A 20777-nucleotide genomic window follows, 5' to 3' on the forward strand; every position below is an offset into this window, starting at 1 on the left:
GTGTATTTGTACGATTCTTCTGTGTGAATAATTTCTTGAATGTGAAATTTAAAACTTTGGCTTCTGTTTTGCTATCTTCTCCTGCCACACTAGACTGGTCAAGTGATTGGATGGAAGCCTTAGACCCACTTAGCAATTTTACACAGGATCAAAAGTTTCTCAGGTTCTCTGCTAGATCTTTTACTGAAAGATGACAGTGGTAGTAGTTCTATACTTTGCACAAACATATTTTCACGGACACACAAATTTCTATTAACCTCAGCTCGTCACCATTTGCGCATTCTCTTTTGAACCACGAGTTCGACAGCCTCTGCTTCCTCAGCATTTTCAGAATTTCATTATTAAACCACGACAGGCGTTTTCAATCCTTAACCCACTTACTAGGCATACAATTATCCAGACTACGATTTACAATCTGCTCGAACTTTGCCCATAATTCCTCTACATTCTTCATATTGTAACCGAGCGATGTCAGTTCACTGTCTAATTGCGATACTAACACCTGCTTATCTGTTCCTTCTAGCAGAAACACTTTCCTAGCCTTCTTAACTGATTTATTAACTTTTGTAACCATAACTGCTATAATGACACTGTGATCGCTAATCCCCTTTTCTATATTCCTCTGGTTGGAAATGTTCAGCAATGCCACGTGCTCGATTAGACACTGTTTGGCTAGTACCACAGTAGCCTGGCACTAGTCGGAGTCGTGCAGTGTCTGAGATCAGAGCAGTAGCACGGCACAAGGCGCTGTGAGCACTACACAGACCGATGGCACTGTGCAGTGTCCCGATTGTGCACCGAGCAGTTCCCAAATTGTTAAGCTAGGACAAGACGGAGAAACTGGTGCTCATTTGTGAGGAAGTCTTGAAGCACGTTCGTAATGGCTTCGATATCTGGACGGAATCGTTACTGGTGATCAGACTCGGATTTTTTACTATGGTCTGGAGAATAATCGACAAAGTACATCGGCCTTTCTGGTGGCACTGAAAAATGTGGTTCACTAAATTAATTTTTCTAATCCGACCACATCAAATAGGATAGATGGCGACGTTAGTCCACACTGTATCGTGATTATCCCAAAAAAAAAAAAAGCACAGTAAAAAAATTACAACTGAGGCTTGTTGAGCAAATACTTACTTAGCCTTAAGTACCTCAAGAACATGACCATGAGGTGGTTGCTTTGAATCACACTGCAGTTCTTTCAGAACACGACTAGATTTGTAGGCTACCGATATCACCATGGAAAGAACTTCTTTTAGTACTAGGGTCACCGGACCTGGACCCACCGATTTTGGCAAGCCTGACAGTTTGCCTTTGCTGAGGTACGGACCAGAAAAACACTTGTGATTGAAGTATATTTTTGGACACCAAGAGCTGCCATTTCCTGAACTGGAAGCAGGAACACTAGTGCTAGGTTTAGCCTCCACTGACCTAAAAACAATAAAGACAATATAATTACAATACTATAAAGATCAAAACTCAAGTAAAGAAAAACATTTATTCACGGTATTTAATGGACACTAAACACAATCGAGGAGTTTCAAAGATGTTGAATGAGTCAAGATCTATGAACACTAAACTTCTAGAATGAACCTTTCACTCTGGATCAGCGTATGCTCTCTTTTGAAACCTCTTGGGTGATTAAAATTGTGTGCTGAACCAGAAGGGGAGGTTCCAGGTATCTATCCTTTCTGTAATACTGTTATTACTTAATATTTACATGAATGCAGTGATAATTGTTAAAGGAGTGTTCTCTGTCTATCTACTGAGAGAATGTGGGTCTCTCTATAGCACTGTTATTTTCATGCAGCCAAGAGGAGTGCCTGATTCTAGGTGAGCAGATAATCTTTGGGAATCACTAATGAGATAAGCACTTCAGTTTCCTTGTTCATCTGAAACTAATTGCTAAACAACGGAATACCCACATTGGAATAATGACAATATTATGAAAAGGATAGATAACTACTCACCATATAGCGTGGATACTGAGTTGCAGATGTTGTTGTTGTTGTGGTCTTCAGTCCTGAGACTGGTTTGATGCAGCTCTCCATGCTACTCTATCCTGTGCAAGCTTCTTCATCTCCCAGTACCTACTGCAACCTATATCCTTCTGAATCTGCTTAGTGTATTCATCTCTTGGTCTCCCTCTACGATGTTTACCCTCCACGCTGCCCTCCAATGCTAAATTTGTGATCCCTCGATGCCTCAAAACATGTCCTACCAACCGATCCCTTCTTCTAGTCAAGTTGTGCCACAAACTTCTCTTCTCCCCAATCCTATTCAATACCTCCTCATTAGTTATGTGATCTACCCACCTTATATTCAGCATTCTTCTGTAGCACCACATTTCGAAAGCTTCTATTCTCTTCTTGTCCAAACTAGTTATCGTCCATGTTTCACTTCCATACATGGCTACACTCCATACAAATACCTTCAGAAACGACTTCCTGACACTTAAATCTATACTCGATGTTAACACATTTCTCTTCTTCAGAAACGATTTTCTTGCCATTGCCAGTCTACATTTTATATCCTCTCTACTTCGACCATCATCAGTTATTTTACTCCCTAAATAGCAAAACTCCTTTACTACTTTAAGTGTCTCATTTCCTAATCTAATTCCCTCAGCATCACCCAATTTAATTTGACTACATTCCATTATCCTCGTTTTGCTTTTGTTGATGTCCATCTTATATCCTCCTTTCAAGACACTGTCCATTCCGTTCAACTGCTCTTCCAACTCTTTTGCTGTCTCTGACAAAATTACAATGTCATCGGCGAACCTCAAAGTTTTTACTTCTTCTCCATGAATTTTAATGCCTACTCCGAATTTTTCTTTTGTTTCCTTTACTGCTTGCTCAATATACAGATTGAATAACATCGGGGAGAGGCTACAACCCTGTCTCACTCCTTTCCCAACCACTGCTTCCATTTCATGCCCCTCGACTCTTACAACTGCCATCTGGTTTCTGTACAAATTGTAAATAGCCTTTCGCTCCCTGTATTTTACCCCTGCCACCTTCAGAATTTGAAAGAGAGTATTCCAGTTAACATTGTCAAAAGCTTTCTCTAAGTCTACAAATGCTAGAAACGTAGGTTTGCCATTTCTTAATCTTTCTTCTAAGATAAGTCGTAAGGTTAGTATTGCCTCACGTGTTCCAACATTTCTACGGAATCCAAACTGATCTTCCCCGAGGTCTGCTTCTACCAGTTTTTCCATTCGTCTGTAAAGAATTCGCGTTAGTATTTTGCAGCTGTGACTTATTAAACTGATAGTTCGGTAAGTTTCACATCTGTCAACACCTGTTTTTTTTGGGATTGGAATTATTATATTCTTCTTGAAGTCTGAGGGTATTTCGCCTGTCTCATACATCTTGCTCACCAAATGGTAGAGTTTTGTCATGACTGGCTCTCCCAAGGCCATCAGTAGTTCTAATGGAATGTTGTCTACTCCCGGGGCCTTGTTTCGACTCAGGTCTTTCAGTGCTCTGTCAAACTCTTCACGCAGTATCTTATCTCCCATTTCGTCTTCATCTACATCCTCTTCCATTTCCATAATATTGTCCTCAAGTACGTCGCCCTTGTATAAACCCTCTATATACTCCTTCCACCTTTCTGCCTTCCCTTCTTTGCTTAGAACTGGGTTGCCATCTGAGCTCTTGATATTCATACAAGTGGTTCTCTTCTCTCCAAAGGTCTCTTTAATTTTCCTGGAGACAGTATCTATCTTACCCCTAGTGAGACAAGCCTCTACATCCTTACATTTGTCCTCTAGCCATCCCTGCTTAGCCATTTTGCACTTCCTGTCGATTTCATTTTTGAGACGTTTGTATTCCTTTTTGCCTGCTTCATTTACTGCATTTTTGTATTTTCTCCTTTCATCAATTAAATTCAATATTTCTTCTGTTACCCAAGGATTTCTATTACCCCTCGTCTTTTTACCTACTTGATCCTCTGCTGCCTTCACTACTTCATCCCTCAGAGCTACCCATTCTTCTTCTACTGTATTTCTTTCCCCCATTCCTGTCAATTGTTCCCTTATGCTCTCCCTGAAACTCTCTACAACCTCTCGTTCTTTCAGTTTATCCAGGTCCCATATCCTTAAATTCCCAACTTTTTGCAGTTTCTTCAGTTTCAATCTGCAGATCATAACCAATAGATTGTGGTCAGAATCCACATCTGCCCCTGGAAATGTCTTACAATTTAAAACCTGGTTCCTAAATCTCTGTCTTACCATTATATAATCTATCTGATACCTTTTAGTATCTCCAGGATTCTTCCAGGTATACAACCTTCTTTTATGATTCTTGAACCAAGTGTTAGCTATGATTAGTTTATGCTCTGTGCAAAATTCTACAAGGCGGCTTCCTCTTTCATATTCACCTACTATGTTTCCTTCACTCCCTTTTCCTACTGACGAATTCCAGTCACCCATGACTATTAAATTTTCATCTCCCTTCACTACCTGAATAATTTCTTTTATCTCGTCATACATTTCATCAATTTCTTCATCATCTGCAGAGCTAGTTGGCATATAAACTTGTACTACTGTAGTAGGCATGGGCTTTGTGTCTATCTTGGCCACAATAATGCGTTCACCATGCTGTTTGTAGTAGCTAACCAGCACTCCTATTTTTTTTTATTCATTATTAAACCTACTCCTGAATTACCCCTATTTGATTTTGTATTTATAACCCTGTAATCACCTGACCAAAAGTCTTGTTCCTCCTGCCACCGAACTTCACTAATTCCCACTATATCTAACTTTAACCTATCCATTTCCCGTTTTAAATTTTCTAACCTACCTGCCCGATTAAGGGATCTGACATTCCACGCTCCGATCCGTAGAACGCCAGTTTTCTTTCTCCTGATAACGACGTCCTCTTGAGTAGTCCCCGCCCGGAGATCCGAATGGGGGACTATTTTACCTCCGGAATATTTTACCCAGGAGGACGCCATCATCATTTAATCATACAGTAAAGCTGCATGTCCTCGGGAAAAATTACGGCTGTAGTTTCCCCTTGCTTTCAGCCGTTCGCAGTACCAGCACAGCAAGGCCGTTTTGGTTAATGTTACAAGGCCAGATCAGTCAATTATCCAGACTGTTGCCCTTGCAACTACTGAAAAGGCTGCTGCGCCTCTTCAGGAACCACATGTTTGTCTGGCCTCTCAACAGATACCCCTCCGTTGTGGTTGCACCTACGGTACGGCCATCTGTATCGCTGAGGCACGCAAGCCTCCCCGCCAACGGTAAGGTCCATGGTTCATGGGGGGTGGGGTGGGGGTGGGGGGAGTTGCAGATAGCCACAATAAAAAGACTGTCAAACAAGTAACCTTCCGGCCAAAAATGCATTCATCGGAATCAACACACACACACACACACACACACACACACACACACACACACAAAACCACAGTCTCTGGGTGCCGAAACCACACTGTGAGCAGCAGCGCTTGATGGGGAAGCAATCTGGGTGGCGGGGGTAAGCAGGAGACTGGGGCAGGGAGAGGAGGGGGGGAGGGGTGCAATATCAGGTTAGGGGTTTGGGACGGTGTGAAGTGCTGCATGTGGAGTTTACAGCGATGAGATGGAGAGAGGGTAGTGCAGTTAGGTGCACTCAGGATGTTAGACGGAGGGAAGGGGGGTAGCGGGAAAAGTAGGTGTGTTGGTGGAATAGAGGGCTGTGTAATGCTGGAATGGCAACAAGGAAGAGGATAAGTGGGTAAAGGACAATGAGTATTGCAGGTTGAGGTCAGGAGGGTTACAGGAGTGTAGGATACATAGCAGGGGGAGTTCCCACCTGCATAATTCAGAATAGCTGATGTTGGTAGGAAGGATCCAGATGGCACAGGCTGTAAAGCAGTCACTGAAATGAAGAACGTCGTGTTGGGCAGTATGCTCAGCAATTGGGTGGTCCAGCTCTTTCTTGGCCACAGTTTGTCAGTAGCCATTCATGCGGACAGAGTGCTTATTGGTTGTCATACCCATGTAGAACACAGCACAGTGGTTGCAAGTTAGTTTATAGATCACATGACTCATTTCACAAGTAGCCCTGCCTTTGATGGCACAGGTGATGCTTGTGACCAGGCAGAAGAGGTGGTGGTGGTTGTGGGAGCGTGTATGGGACAGGTCTTGTATCTGGGTTAACACAGTCATGAACCTTTCCTCCACAAGCCTTAGCACCACAGAAGTATCAGTCCTTTTCAAAGGCGTCACCTTTTGCCCATCTCCCAAATTCAATCATGCAGGACTTGTTAAAGACCTTCTCTTCTTCTCCAGCCCTTACAGTGGAAAACCTTTTCGCTAACAACCCTACTAATCACACTCAAAGATAAATATTGAACCCTGCTTGACACAGTTCACTTCTGCATCCAACCATGGTCCATCCCCACTGTCTCCACATTGCCTACCATTAACTTTCCAGAATTTCTTAAACTCAAACCTTACCTAACCATCATTCCCCAAATCCCTCAACATGCAAGTTAATGTTATGTCTGGAGGAAGAACTGCATTCCACCATCAAAACTGATCCTGACTTATAATCCTACCTGCTGACAAAGGCACCACCACTGTTGATTTGAACTGCAAGGATTACCTGGAAGAAGAATTCCACCAAATGTCAGATTCATCCACCTACAAACCCTGCTGCAGTGACCTCTTTCCAGAAATCCAGCAGGTCTCCAGTCTCTCCTCCAATCCTTAGGCCCATCCCAGAGCCTCTCTCAAGAGTCCGTTCCTCTCCTCACCCCTATTACTCCCCACACTCTTACCTTCTACATGCCTCTTAAGTCCATAAACCTAATCACCCAGGATGCCCCACTTTGGCTGGTTACTGTGCGTCCACAGAGAGAATCTCTGCTCTTGTAGACCAACGCCTTTGGCCTAATACCTGCAACCTAAACTCGTATATAAAAGATACCAACCATTACCTCCAACGGCTCTCCACAGTTCCTGTTCCTTTACCATGTGGTGCTCTGCTCTTCACTACTGACATCACCTCTCTTTACACTAACATCCCTAATGCCCATGGCCTTGCTGCTATTGAACACTAACTTTCCCAATGTCAGATGAAAACCAAACCTACAATATCCTTCCTAGTTGCCACGACCAACGATATCCTCACCCATAATTACTTTTCCTCTGAAGGCATCGCCTACAAAGAAATCTGGGATACGGCAATGGGCACCTGCATAGCACCATCCTGTACCAACTTATTCATGGACCATCTAGAGGAATCCTTTCTAACCTCCCAGACACACAAACCCCTCATCTGGTGCATATTCTTTGATGTCATTTTCATAATTTGGATTGAGGGCGAGGACGCCTTATCCACATTCCTCCAGAACCTCAATACGTACTCCCACATTCACTCCACCTGGTCCTACTCACCCAAACAGCTGCCTTCCTCAGTGTTGACCTCTCTCCTTCAGTAGCTCCATCCATATCAAACCGACCAACTACCAGTGATGCCTCCACATCGACAGCTTCACTCATTCCATACCAAGAAGTCCCTTTCATACAACCTAACCACTCTTGGTCATCGCATCTGTAGTGACAAGCAGTCACTCTTGATATATACCAATGGCCTCACTGAGGCCTTCACATGCCGTAATTACCCTCCCAACCATGTACAAAAACAGATCTCCAGGTGCTTTATCTCCCCAGTCACCCTGCACCTCCTAAAGCCCCACTGCCCGGCCACAGACGAGCATTCCCCTTGTGACTAAGTATCACCCAGGACCAGACCAACTAAATCACATTCTCTGCCAGGGTTTCAACTACCTCTCATCATGCCCTGAAATGAGGAAGTCCTACCGACTAAACTTCTTGTTCCTCCCACAGTGATATTCCACCACCCACTGAAACTATACAATATCCTTGTCCTTCCCTAGCTCAAACCCCTGTAATAGACCTAGATGCAAGACCTGTCCCATACATCCTCCCACCACCACTTACTCCCATCTGCTCACAAGCATCACTAATCCCATGTCAGGCAGGACTACCTGTGAAATGAGTCATGCGATCGACAAGATAACCTGCAACCAATGTGCTCAATCTACGTGGGTACGACAACCGACAAGCTGTCTGTCCGCACGAATGGCCACCGACAAACTGTGACCAAGAAACAGCCGGACCACCCAGTTGCTGAGCATGCTGCCCAACAAGACATTTTTCATTTCAATGACTGCTTCACATCCTGTGCCAACAGGCCTTCCTGCCAACACCAGCTTTTCTGAACTGCACAGGTGGGAACACTCCCTGCAATTCATCTACGTTCCCGTAATCCTACTGGCCTCAACCTTTGTTAGTCATTTGATTTACTCACCCATCCCCAACCCTGTTCCCATTCCAGCACTATACAGCTCTCTATTCCTCGAACACACCCACAATCTTTACTTCTCTCCTTTTCCATTGCCGCTGCCCTACCCCTCCCAGCCCTCCATCTAACATCCCGACTGCACCTCGCTGCCGTGCCCTCATCTCTGTCCCCCACCCATACCTGCTATCCCTCGCCCTCACGCTATAGCCTCCAGCTCATCCCCACCAATATTCTTATTGCTTCTCTATCACACGCTGTGGTCATGTGTGTGTGTGTGTGTGTGTGTGTGTGTGTGTGTGTGTTGTCTGATTCCAATGAAGGCTTTATTGGCCAAAAGCTTACTCGTTTGACAGTCATTTTGTTATGTCTATCCGTGACAATGAATCTCCACTGTATGGTGAGTAGTAATCTATCCTTTTCATAACACTGAAATTGATTGTTGTGATCAGCCCCAAGTACCAACAAGAATTAAATGTACTACAAAGTAAATGTAACAGTTCCAGGATCTAATAAATGCCCTGTATGATGAGCTATTATCTACTGTAAACAATATTCTTATTGCTCAATATATTGATAAATAATTTTGCTGAAGATTTACTTTACTTACATCAGCTGCATTGCACAGAAGACATTAACGAGAACATTTGTATAACAACTGCTACTGCTAAGTGTGTGAACAATGTGTACCTGAGCTTCTGCCTTAAATTACCTATGTGGTAACACAATTTTAGTTTTTTATCCAGATGGATATCAAGGGATTTTGTATACAATATTTCAGTTTAGGGCATGGTCATTAATAAATATTTCTGGTACCAGTGATTCATTTCTATTTCTTTGAATTTCATGTTAGTCATTGTAAGATTTAGACGAATCATTGGTATGAAACAGTTGACAGCAGGTTCAGCTATCGTCGGGGATGTATCAGTACAATTGAGTTGTGCCGTGGATCAGTATGCATGTAAACATTATAGTTTTTGATAAATTTTTTATATCTTTGATATTTCATTTACACTGGTTAGGAGTGGACGTGCACTTAGTACCAAACCATGTGGAAATCCATATTTGACAAGACCCCGATTCAGAGCTTAGTTTAACTACTGTTGCACAGTTTGCCTGTTATGAAATAAAGTCCATTCATACAACAGGTTGGCTTTAATGCCACAACATTTTAATTTACATAGTAGAATTTTACTGTCCACACTATCAAAGGCTCTGGTAAGATCATAGAAAACCTCGACAGGATATTTTTCCTTGTCTGGCTCTGCCAGACTTCATTCATGAGGCCATTTTTGCTTTCTTAGAAAATAATCCTACATAGTAGCAAAACTGAGATGTAGGTAGCAAGCTTTACTCATTAATGTGGATCATTAGGCTACCTCTGCAGGCATTTTTTTCAATACTTTGAGATCCACCTACTTAGAAAAATTTTGGGCCCACAAAACAAGCAATCTATGTTGTCATTTAAAACATTACTGGCATTTTTGTGTTTTATATATCTTGAAGGTTAGTACACACCGTAAAAAAGCTTCACAGTTTATTTTTCATATTTATTGTAGTTCTTTGATATAGTTAAATTTGACAATAATAATGCCCAAAAATAGAATTATCCTTAAAAACAAGAGTGTGAGACGAGATTCACATGTAACTCTCTTTTGTGTATGAAAAATTCTGAAATATTCTGGCATGCAGAGAGGTATGTTGTATTCAGGGCAATGCCAGTTTGTTTTGTCAGTGAATGGGCTCTTATTTCCAAACAAATCATGGAATGCTGCTACTTCATGATAATCATATGCGAAGAAGACGAGATTAAGACAAATAAAACAGAACCAAATTGTAATTACAGCAGTGTTATCTGCAGTAACAATATTGTTGCCAAAAAACTCATAGCAAATTGCAGCTTGCCTGAGTATGAATTTTCTTCAGCTTTTTCCAGTGAGATATTTCTCCCTCTGATGCAGAATCACTGAATCTTGCTATTGAGCTTTCAAAATTTCTTGCTCACTCTATAAATGTGATCAATTTGTAGCAGAATTACAGCAAACTTCAAAACCTGATAAGTACACACACAAAACTCATAACAACACAAGCACACTTTTGCTCTGTTGCATTCACTACTGTTTCTGTCAAAGTAAGTCTCAAAATTGACAACAGAAGACAGCACCTGTCAACGGACAGTAAGCTAGATGTCTGTACATTCTTCTCATACAAAATGAGACCACTTTTTGATCAACAAGTGTCTCTGGCTTCCAGAAAACTTGCGGCCCAAGTTGTACTCAGGTGCAGTCTTTTGAACACAGTGTTGTCGCATGAGTTACACTAGGGCTTGGTCTCCAAAGTGTTAATATATATATATATATATATATATATATATATATATATATATATATATATATATATAATAGAGGGAAACATTCCACGTGGGAAAAATATATCCAAAAACAAAGATGATGTAACTTGCCGAACGAAAGCGCTGGCATGTTGATACACACACACAAACAAACACAAACATACACACAAAATTCAAGCTTTCGCAACCAATGGTTGCTTCATCAGGAAAGAGGGAAGGAGAGGGAAAGACGAAAGGATGTGGGTTTTAAGGGAGAGGGTAAGAAGTCATTCCAATCCCAGGAGCGGATTGCCTTTACAAATGTCTGCTTGTGTCTGTGTACGTGCGGATGGATATGTGTGTGTGTGTGTGCGCGCGAGTGTATACCTGTCCTTTTTTCCCCCTAAGGTAAGTCTTTCCACTCCCAGGATTGGAATAACTTGTTACCCTCTCCCTTAAAACCCACATCCTTTCGTCTTTCCCTCTCCTTCCCTCTTTCCTGATGAAGCAACCGTTGGTTGCGAAAGTTTGAATTTTGTTTGTATGTTTGTGTTTGTTTGTGTGTGTGTATCAACATGCCAGCACTTTTGTTCGGCAAGTTACATCATCTTTGTGCAGACTTTTAACTCTTGCATGAAAATTGTTTTTAGTTACTGAGTGCATAAAAAGTGCTTTTTCATGCCCATGAGCCTGAAAAAGTTCGACAACTGGTCATGGAATATTAAATAACTACCTAAAAAAAAAAAGTGACTGGTTGCAGTTTTATGTATGTACATTAAAAGTGGAATTATTCACTGATTCATCTCAGGAGATGAACAACCTAGATCAAAAAGTGTCATCTATAGAGACTGATGACCATAGATGTTAAGTCCCATAGTGCTCAGAGCCATTTGTCATCTATAGACAAGGTGCAAGAGGAAACTGCTGATAAACTTAAGATCGTGACTGATATGCAGACTCAGACGCAAGAGGCTTAGTCAGAAATTTGCACAAATTTAGAAACTATGACAGGTATTATTAATGAGTTGCAATCTTCACATACAGATTTGTGAGAAGCAGTACAGGAGTTGTTGGTAAAACTGAGTAATTCAGATTAGGGCACTAAATTCATAAAGAAAGCACATGAAAAAAATTGTGCAGGAGGTAGAGTGTATAAAGGACAGAGACAAAGTGCGAATGGTAGATAAGGGTATGACACTCACACAAATGGTGATACAAGAGCATAAGACTTATGTCAAAGCAGCTGAAGAGGTAGTAAAGGAAAAGGAATTGATTGCTAGGATTGAGCTAGGCTTAAAGGCAGCAGAAGAGAAGTTACAGAGCAATCTAATTAATGTTGCAGATGTCACAAGAGAGGCACCAACAGAAAGCAATCGGGTGCAGTAGGGTAGGACAGATGGTGGTAATACTTATCAACCATTTGCTACCGGCCCTTCATACAGAGGAGAAAGGAATTATAAAATGCAACAGGCACTGCCAATGTCAATAATAGTTGCACAGACATATACAGAGTATAATCTGCTGCATCTGAACTATCTCACAGCAGCAATAGACAATACTTTTTTTTTCTACTTTATTAGTGCATGACAGTCTGCTCCCTTTTTCAACACAGGGTAATTTATCAGTGCTTTTTGAAACATCTTGCACCACAACTGGACAGAAGCACAGAAGATCCGGTTCATTGTCGGGTACACAGACGGCGATGTTTTACTGTGAGCATCAGATAGAGATGCCATACCTATCAGCAATCTGAACAGGCTTTTTTCGACAAATATTGGTCCACAGCCATCCAAGAGAGGCTACATCGAGAGGTTTTCAACCTATCTCCATTTATTAGTAAACATGGGTGACTGAGGATGATTTTGAAAAATACATAAACAAAACCAGGTATTGCACAAAACCAGTTTCCCAAGTGGATGTATTGAAAATACTGATAAGTTGTCTGCCCATCTACATCAAGGAAAAGCTGATCACTATATCTGAAAAATGATAGAGCGTGTTTCTTAGCCACACTCAACTCAGTTGACCTAATATATGAAGAGGGCCCGTTGCAACCACAGAACATTAATACGCAGTGTGCATTTCCTCAAAATAGTCAACAGCAGTCACAGTTGACACCCATATGCCCCATGCAACAACAATAATACAAGAAATAATCAAGGTAATGGGGGAACCCAAGGTACAAACGAGGTTTCAAAGAAAATCACAAACTGGTTTATACTGAACAGAGGAGATGTGTCCAAGAAGTTCATGACCCAACCCCACTCCCCTGCAGATGGCAATAATCCATACAATAATTGGGAGGAATGATCACAAACAGACCATCCGGCAGACCTCCACCTGGCAATTACAATCAACAGAATAACAACTGCATATCCAGTGGGAGACAAAGTCAGGGAGAATTTAATTTCATATCAGTGCAGAACATGAATTGGCGAGGTCAAGCCCACAAAGTGCAGGTAGGTGAAGTTACTCACAGTGAAGAGGCTAACCCCCGACAAATCAGGAAAATTATTCCAAATTACTTTCTTGGGTATGACCAAGCGGTAGATATGAGAGAATAACTGTCGGGAAGATGTAAACAACTTATACAAGGATAATGGGGAGTCAGTGCAAGCAGTAATTAATGTCCATATATGTGATCTACGATGGTGTTCAAAATCAAAGCAACAAACTGCTATTTCCCCATCCTGTGTGTAATTCATGATATAATCATAAAAACTGTCAACAGGTGACCCTAAGATTGTGTTCTGCATGGAAAATGGCATTTCGGTCAATGGAAAAACACATTGACAATGATGTCAGGACATCTATCTATCAAACAGAGTAGTGTTTGTTTGGTAGTCCCGCATCCACAACTGTTGCGTGCACAGTCACAGACGGTACAGTATGACACAGAGAAGACAGCTACCATACTCTCTGCAGTGCATGGCCATGGGAAGTATGGACGCAGGACAGTTGAAAACTCGTGCAGCCCGATGGCTTAACGTGAATCGTTCTGTTGTTCCTCAGATGTGGCGACAGTTTATAGGGACCAAAACTGTATCCCGAGGACCACGGCATGTGCGACCATGTCAGACATCAGAAAGAGAGGATTGTTATTTGGTTGTATGGGCACAACAGTAGTGCCTTAGTACTGCACAGCAATTAGCATCTGACCTTGCAGAATCCAGTGGACGTGTCATATCGAGGCAAATGGTGTAGAGAAGGCTTCAACAGAGTAGCCTTTATTGTTGGAGACCTGCTGTATGTGTGCCTCAGACACGTCTTCACAAAAGGGAACATCTACAACAGAGTCATCAACATCCCATATAGACAGCCAATGTTCTTTTCATAGATGAGTCCCGAATTGGTCTGGAGTGTGGTTATAAATGGATTCACATCTGAAGGGAATGTGGAACATTATTTAGAGACCCAAACATTGTGGAAAGAGACTGATACCGAGGAGGATTGCTAATGGTGTGGGCAGAGATTATGTAGATCACTCAAACATCTCTTCATGAAATTGTACGGGTGAATTGGAAAGGTTTAACTGCTGTCAGGTATCGTGGCGAGGTCCTGGGACTTAATGTACGGTTGTTACGAGGTGCTGTGTGCCCAAACTTTGTACTGATGGATGATAATGCTCACTTTCACAGACCACGCGTAGTCTTGGAAATGAAAGATACTGCATGCATGGTGTGGCCTGCTCGCTCTACCGATTTAAATATTGTAGAGCATGTCTGGAATGCACTAGAGAGATGAGTTGCATCACATCAGCATACACCAACCACTCTCCAAGTTTTGCAAGCAGCTCCACAGAAAGAATGGGTGTCCTACATGACACTGATAGCATTACTCACAGCATGTTTTGTCACTGTCAGACCTGTATTGTTGCCAGTGGTGGTCACAAACCAGTTGTCAGAATGTGTGTACAAATCTGTAAGTTGGAAAAAACAAAGGAAATTTTCACCTACTGTTGAGCATGTTGCAGTTGTTTACATTTTGTATTTTTTACATTGTTTTGACTTTGCTATCACTTGTTCACACTGTTTTGTGGCAAAATAAATGCAACCTCGCAACATTTCTGTTTGTTGCTTTAATTTTGGACACTTGTGGTACTTGACACGGGTGCACTGGCAAATGTAATATCAAAAGGTGTGTTTAAAGAACTGCTAAGACGATGTTTTATACCAACTTTTCCAGTGCAGAATTGTTGTACTATGACCACAGTGGGGAGCAAGTCAAAATGAGTTAAATTTCAGGCATTAATACCCATTTTCATCAGCAATTTTTCTCTTGTGGTACTTGACACGGGTGCACTGGCAAATGTAATACCAAAAGGTGTGTTTAAAGAACTGCTAAGACGATGTTTTATACCAACTTTTCCAGTGCAGAATTGTTGTACTATGACCACAGTGGGGAGCAAGTCAAAATGAGTTAAATTTCAGGCATTAATACCCATTTTCATCAGCAATTTTTCTCTTGTGGTACTTGACACGGGTGCACTGGCAAATGTAATACCAAAAGGTGTGTTTAAAGAACTGCTAAGACGATGTTTTATACCAACTTTTCCAGTGCAGAATTGTTGTACTATGACCACAGTGGGGAGCAAGTCAAAATGAGTTAAATTTCAGGCATTAATACCCATTTTCATCAGCAATTTTTCTCTAAAGTGTATTTTTCTGGAAGTGGAGAAACTTGTAGTAAACGGTCTTATTGGAATGGGTATCTTTAGATAATACAAAAGCACAGATTGGCATAGGGCAAGGAAAATGATTCTTTACAAACAACAAACAAAGGTTATCAGTACATTTAATTAAAACCAGCACAACTGAAAACACAATCAAGACTAGTACTGATATCAGAGTACTATTCCCATATCCAAACATCCCATTTCCTGATACACAAAGGGGTGAGCAGCTGTCTGATGAAGACATGAACCTAGAGACTGTTTGAACTAAGGCAAGTGAATCTGCTTGTTTGTTGGAGGGCCAGAAGGAGGTGTTACAAGAAGTAATACTTCAGTATGTACAAGTATTTAGAAGGCGCCCCAGGGTAATAAAGGGTTACATGTACAAAACAGACATTTACCCACACGAGACATTCTGCTTTTCTTCATATCCAATTCCTTGGGTAAAAAGAGAAGCCAAGAGAAAAGAAATTGAAAGGATGATAAATTGGAAGATCATACAACCCTCCTCTTCCCCTTTTTTTTGTTGCCCTATTTTAACTATCACCAAGACTTGTGCCTGACACCCTAAGTATAAACAAAATCATTGTTCCAGTCAGGACACACTCTGACAACCTTGATGAACAATTACTGGAATGTCACAATGTTTAATACCTCATGACACTTGATTTAAAAAGTTCCTATTGGCAAATATGCCTTTGTAAGTGGAGGCACGAGCTATGAATTTTGCGTTTTGCCATTTGGCTTGAATGTGTGTAAATGGCAGCTTTTGTATACTGGGGCATTTGTGGTTTCTAAAATTCCACATCCAGAAGCATGTAGATTATCCTGCTCCAAAAGTGGAAAGGACAAGGGACTTTATCCACACAAAGATCTAAGAGAATTTGTACACTAAAAGGATTGGACAAAAGTAAAACCTCATTTGAACTACTGTACATGAACAAATGAAATATTTCAGTATATAGGTACATAACAATTTTTCACATAGTTTTAAGAGACAAATTTCATTTTATTTATTTATATATTATTTTAAGTTTCTGTTTAATGTCAAAAGGCTATATGAAGCCTGAAAATCAAACATGACCACAGTGATGCCAATTCATTCTACAATATGCACATTTTTCAAATACCATGTGATAAAGCAACTGAGGTGTAAATACATGAAGTAGCTTTATGAGAGGGACAGGATCTGCAGGCGTAGCAAGAGCTAACACTTAGATCAGCAACCTCAGCGCATGCACAGAAATAGTTCAGTCCAACGTGCCACTTTCCATGCCAACTTGGCATCTAGCTGCCAAATAAGTTATATTCTGAAGGTTTTAATCTAAATTAATTACTATTAAAATGAAGGAATCTGCCTTATAAGGATAAAACTAATACAGTAAGGAGGTTTAAAACAAAGGAAAATTTACAGAGGAAGAAAGAATGACTAACTACAGAAACCTATCTACACACTACAAACTGAACAAACTACAAAAGACAGTAAGGTTGTGCCTGTCTAAAACAACACATATTAATTGCAGGTGTAGTATGAATATGGAAGGACTGAGAAAGGTAAATCGAAACAATGGACACGCTCTGAATATTTGCACTCTTATAAAAGAAGGATTGACTTTGAGAATTAAGAAAATAGTTGATGAATTTACACACCCATGTACGTAAAGTAAATAGCTATGTGTGTGAGGAGAAAAACAATATTTATAAATTATAGAGTGCAGCAGTCAGTCATCCTTTTTAGATTTTATTACACAAATCCAGATTTTGGTTAGTAGCTAGCCATTCTCAATGCGCTGTTTTTTATTCTCAATGCATGTAAGTCCCTGTCGTTCGGGCGTAAATCACAGTTTGGAACTGAGAATGGCTAGCTATTAGCTGAAATCAGGATTTGCATAATAAAATCTAAAAAGGACGACTGATTGCTGCACTCTACAATTTATAAGTCACATACAGTCGCTGAGTGCACCCACTTTCCGAATGGAAGGTAACCTGGTGAAAAATAATATGTTAGTTATGCAAGGAGTGACTACATTCTTCATTTATAAATTATTATTAAGTTTATTTTCTTGGTAACAATGCAAGGACATGCCCTGGTAAAGGCAGAAAAGAGAATTTGGGTAGCTAGTACCAAAGAAAATGGGCCACACCACAATATGAGTAATTACATGTACATAAACATGTATGAATGTGACACTGTGAATGCATATGAGTATATGAAGAGATTACAGTAAGCACAATGTTGCTAAGTGACGTTTAGGTCTAGTACTACCAAGACAAAAAGCAGTCAGACTGATATTAAACGTGCAAGCTACTGGTATGAGTGCCAAATAGGAATGTTCATGATGAATTTACACGGGATCATGACAGATCTGGACCTTCTTCTACAATATTTTCTCGGCACAACCTATGTAGTGACATATTTAAGTATATTACATACATAAGAATGTTATCCTAAAGATATATGCATATAAGTTAGGTATGGTGAATTATGCTCAGTACAGGTACTTTCAAACAAATAATATTGATAACTTACATGAAACTGCACTGTCAGAATTCTGCAATTAGTTTATCAATCACTAGATAAGTAAGTAAAGCAGATGGAACCTCGGGACACAGCGTCTACCGCAAGCCAACACCAACAGATCTATATCTGCAGGCCACAAGCTGCACAATGTGGTAATGCATCACGTACATTAGTTCATAGAGTACATGTGGTATCTGATACTGAAAGCCTATTGAGTGAAATACAACATTTGAATACAGTGTTCCGACAAAACATTTATTATGAGAGTCAGATAAGTAATGCATTCAGGCGCAGGCAAGTTCAGTCCATGCCGCAGAATGAAGATATGAAGACACCCACCACTTTGGCCTTTTAGCCGTATTTTGGTACCATATTGTCAAGAACCGGAAGAGTCATCGGAAGATTTGGCATTAATTGTGTTTTTTAACCATCTGCAAAACTGAGAAACCTGTTGGGTTCAGTTAAGGATGATCTTGGCCTGAGGAAATGTGTGTACAAGATTCTTTGTCAATGTGGGGCAGCATATATTGGCCAGACATGTCGCACAGTACATGAACGCTGCAATGAACATCAGCGTCATACACACCTTCGCCAACTGGAAAAGTCGGCAATTGTGGAACACAGAATACAGTACATCACATGATTTATGAAAAGACGGAAGTTTTATCCCCAGCATCATCTTTCTGGGATTGCGTCATTAAGGAAGTAATACATATCTGTACAGCCGATAAACTCATCAATAGGGATGCAGGATTTCAACTGAGCAAAGCCTGGAACCCTGCATTGGCTGCTATTAAATCACGACGTGAATATCTAGATTTTTCGATAACAGACCCGTCACAACATTGGTTTAGTACGGTCTTTGGTAATGTCTGGCAACACTGTTAGTAAATGTAGCATACAGCGCATGCACAGGAGAGCCGCTCTGTGATTTCCGTGCCTGCGTATTCTTCGTGCCTGTGTTCTCAAAACGGGGCGTCGATGTGCGAATACCATCAATCATACCTACCCACTAGCTATGACGAACCACCTGAAGATGTCGGACAGTTGCTCCACGGAAATATTGTGGAATTTGCACAACGTGATCTGGCGGCACACACATGAAGACTATTTAGAACATATCCGCCGCAAAAGCTTTAAGAGCCACACTAAGTGAGTAGTTTCACAAAGTTACAAAGAAGTGTGCACAAAGAGTTTATTTCATTATTCTATGGTGTGCATATGATGGATTTCAGCAGCAGATAATATATATATTTCTTCCCACTCTCTGTTACCATTCCTTGTAGATCAGTAGACATACTCCTAGAAGACTTGAGAAAAGCGGGGCTAAGTACAACTATGTCTACTAGTGTTGGTTAATGTGTAATGAAGATTTCTTGTCTTTCGTTAACAATCTGTATATATGAATATTGTCCTTTCAACCTTGGAATTGAAAAAAAAAAAAAACAAATTTAATCGTTATTTTATGTAAGGTAATACTATTCCATGAACTTAAAGATTAAAAGTGTTACCTGCTCATGACAACTCTGTAAGAGACAAACAGTCTTTGAATGGTCAAAGAAAATGTCAAATATTGTGAATTTAAAATGTCATAAGATGATTATTATATGCATCCTAAGGGCGAAGGCAAAACATTAAAACACGTACAGTGGAGCTGAAATATTGCTTTCTGCACAAGTTATAAGTGTTATAACGAATCTAGATGTGGATATGTATAAATTGTACTACATATGTACCCGATGTGTCAGCAACACATAGACACAGGCTTATGTGCACTTAGCTTAAATCAAATGACGTTGACCTGTAATGATTACTTTGTATATGTTATGTGAAAGTATATAGGTATTGTCAAAACAGATTGCAAAAGAAACTATTCAATCATTAAACACTTGGAGTGTGCTGTAAAAAGGTTACATTTATGTGTGTTATAGTATGTGAAGGTGTGGATGCCTCAATTAGCCAAATGTTTTTGGCTTGTGTGTAGTGGTGAGGGACACTAGACTTTGATACAAGGGACCATATAAGGTGAAAACGTTTATAGACTTTCCTGAAATTCGGTGAGATCTCAACGTGATCCTGAATGTACAGGATGGCCTTGGACACTGAAATATGCACTGCATGACATGGTTCCAGTAGCACAGGTCAAAAATGATGGGTTTTTCTGTTGCAGTATTGGAAACACTCAATCAATCACTTGCCTATACACACTGTCACACGGAGCAGCTCTATGGGCACTTTGACAACATGAAATTTGTTGTTATCTATAAACTTTGAAAACAAACAATACTGCAGAGCCAAATTGCACCAACAAACTTACAAGATGCACGTGCAAGAAACATTGCTTAATGTGTGTGACTGCAGCCCTGCAGGTGGCGTGTAGCAGTTACTCCGCAATAATGGAGCCACAGACTCTAACTCTGAATATGCCCTTTGTCGCGGCATGGAATTTGAAAATTAAACTTCCAGAACATGTAAATAAAACTATAAAATAGGAGAGAGCTGGCACAATTATGGTATATATTAAAATAAGTTTGGCAATCAATAAAGATATTTTAAACCCTTGTCAGGCCACAGATAATTATATAAGCTATAACTGAAAATAAATTTGAGTATGTTATGATCGTATGTAGGAAAGGCACTGGTACTGTATACTGTCATCCGGTAATCACGGACCATGCTAGTATACAGATGGGAAGCAGTTGTATTGGGACTTATGCTGGTTTTTCTATATGGGTATAAGTTTTATTTTTCTCTATTTTTATCCATTAAAGCAGTTTACAGAAAAGATTAAAATACAGTAAGTCCACAGCAACCAAGCCAGTGCAGGTAGTGTGAAAATATGAAAACCATTAATTTTCTTATATTTGTAAAATCTCCTTACCGATGTTTTGTCGACCTTGTACTGTCATTATATTCCCATCCACAATAGAGAGGGGA

The 20777-nt window shown here is 40.5% G+C and overlaps 1 protein-coding gene across 2 annotated transcripts in view; it reads right to left on the bottom strand.

The window, feature by feature from the left end:
- LOC126263041 (scm-like with four MBT domains protein 2) overlaps window positions 1-20777 on the bottom strand; it is a 161470-nt gene that overhangs the window by 42938 nt on the left and 97755 nt on the right. For both annotated transcript variants that reach the window (XM_049960014.1, XM_049960016.1), the window contains exon 10: window positions 1138-1431. In XM_049960014.1, the coding sequence (XP_049815971.1) occupies window positions 1138-1431 (294 nt within the window). The remainder of the gene's footprint in view (window positions 1-1137; window positions 1432-20777) is intronic.

Source organism: Schistocerca nitens, chromosome 6 (genome assembly GCF_023898315.1).
Source record: "Schistocerca nitens isolate TAMUIC-IGC-003100 chromosome 6, iqSchNite1.1, whole genome shotgun sequence".
Lineage (NCBI taxonomy): Eukaryota > Metazoa > Arthropoda > Insecta > Orthoptera > Acrididae > Schistocerca > Schistocerca nitens.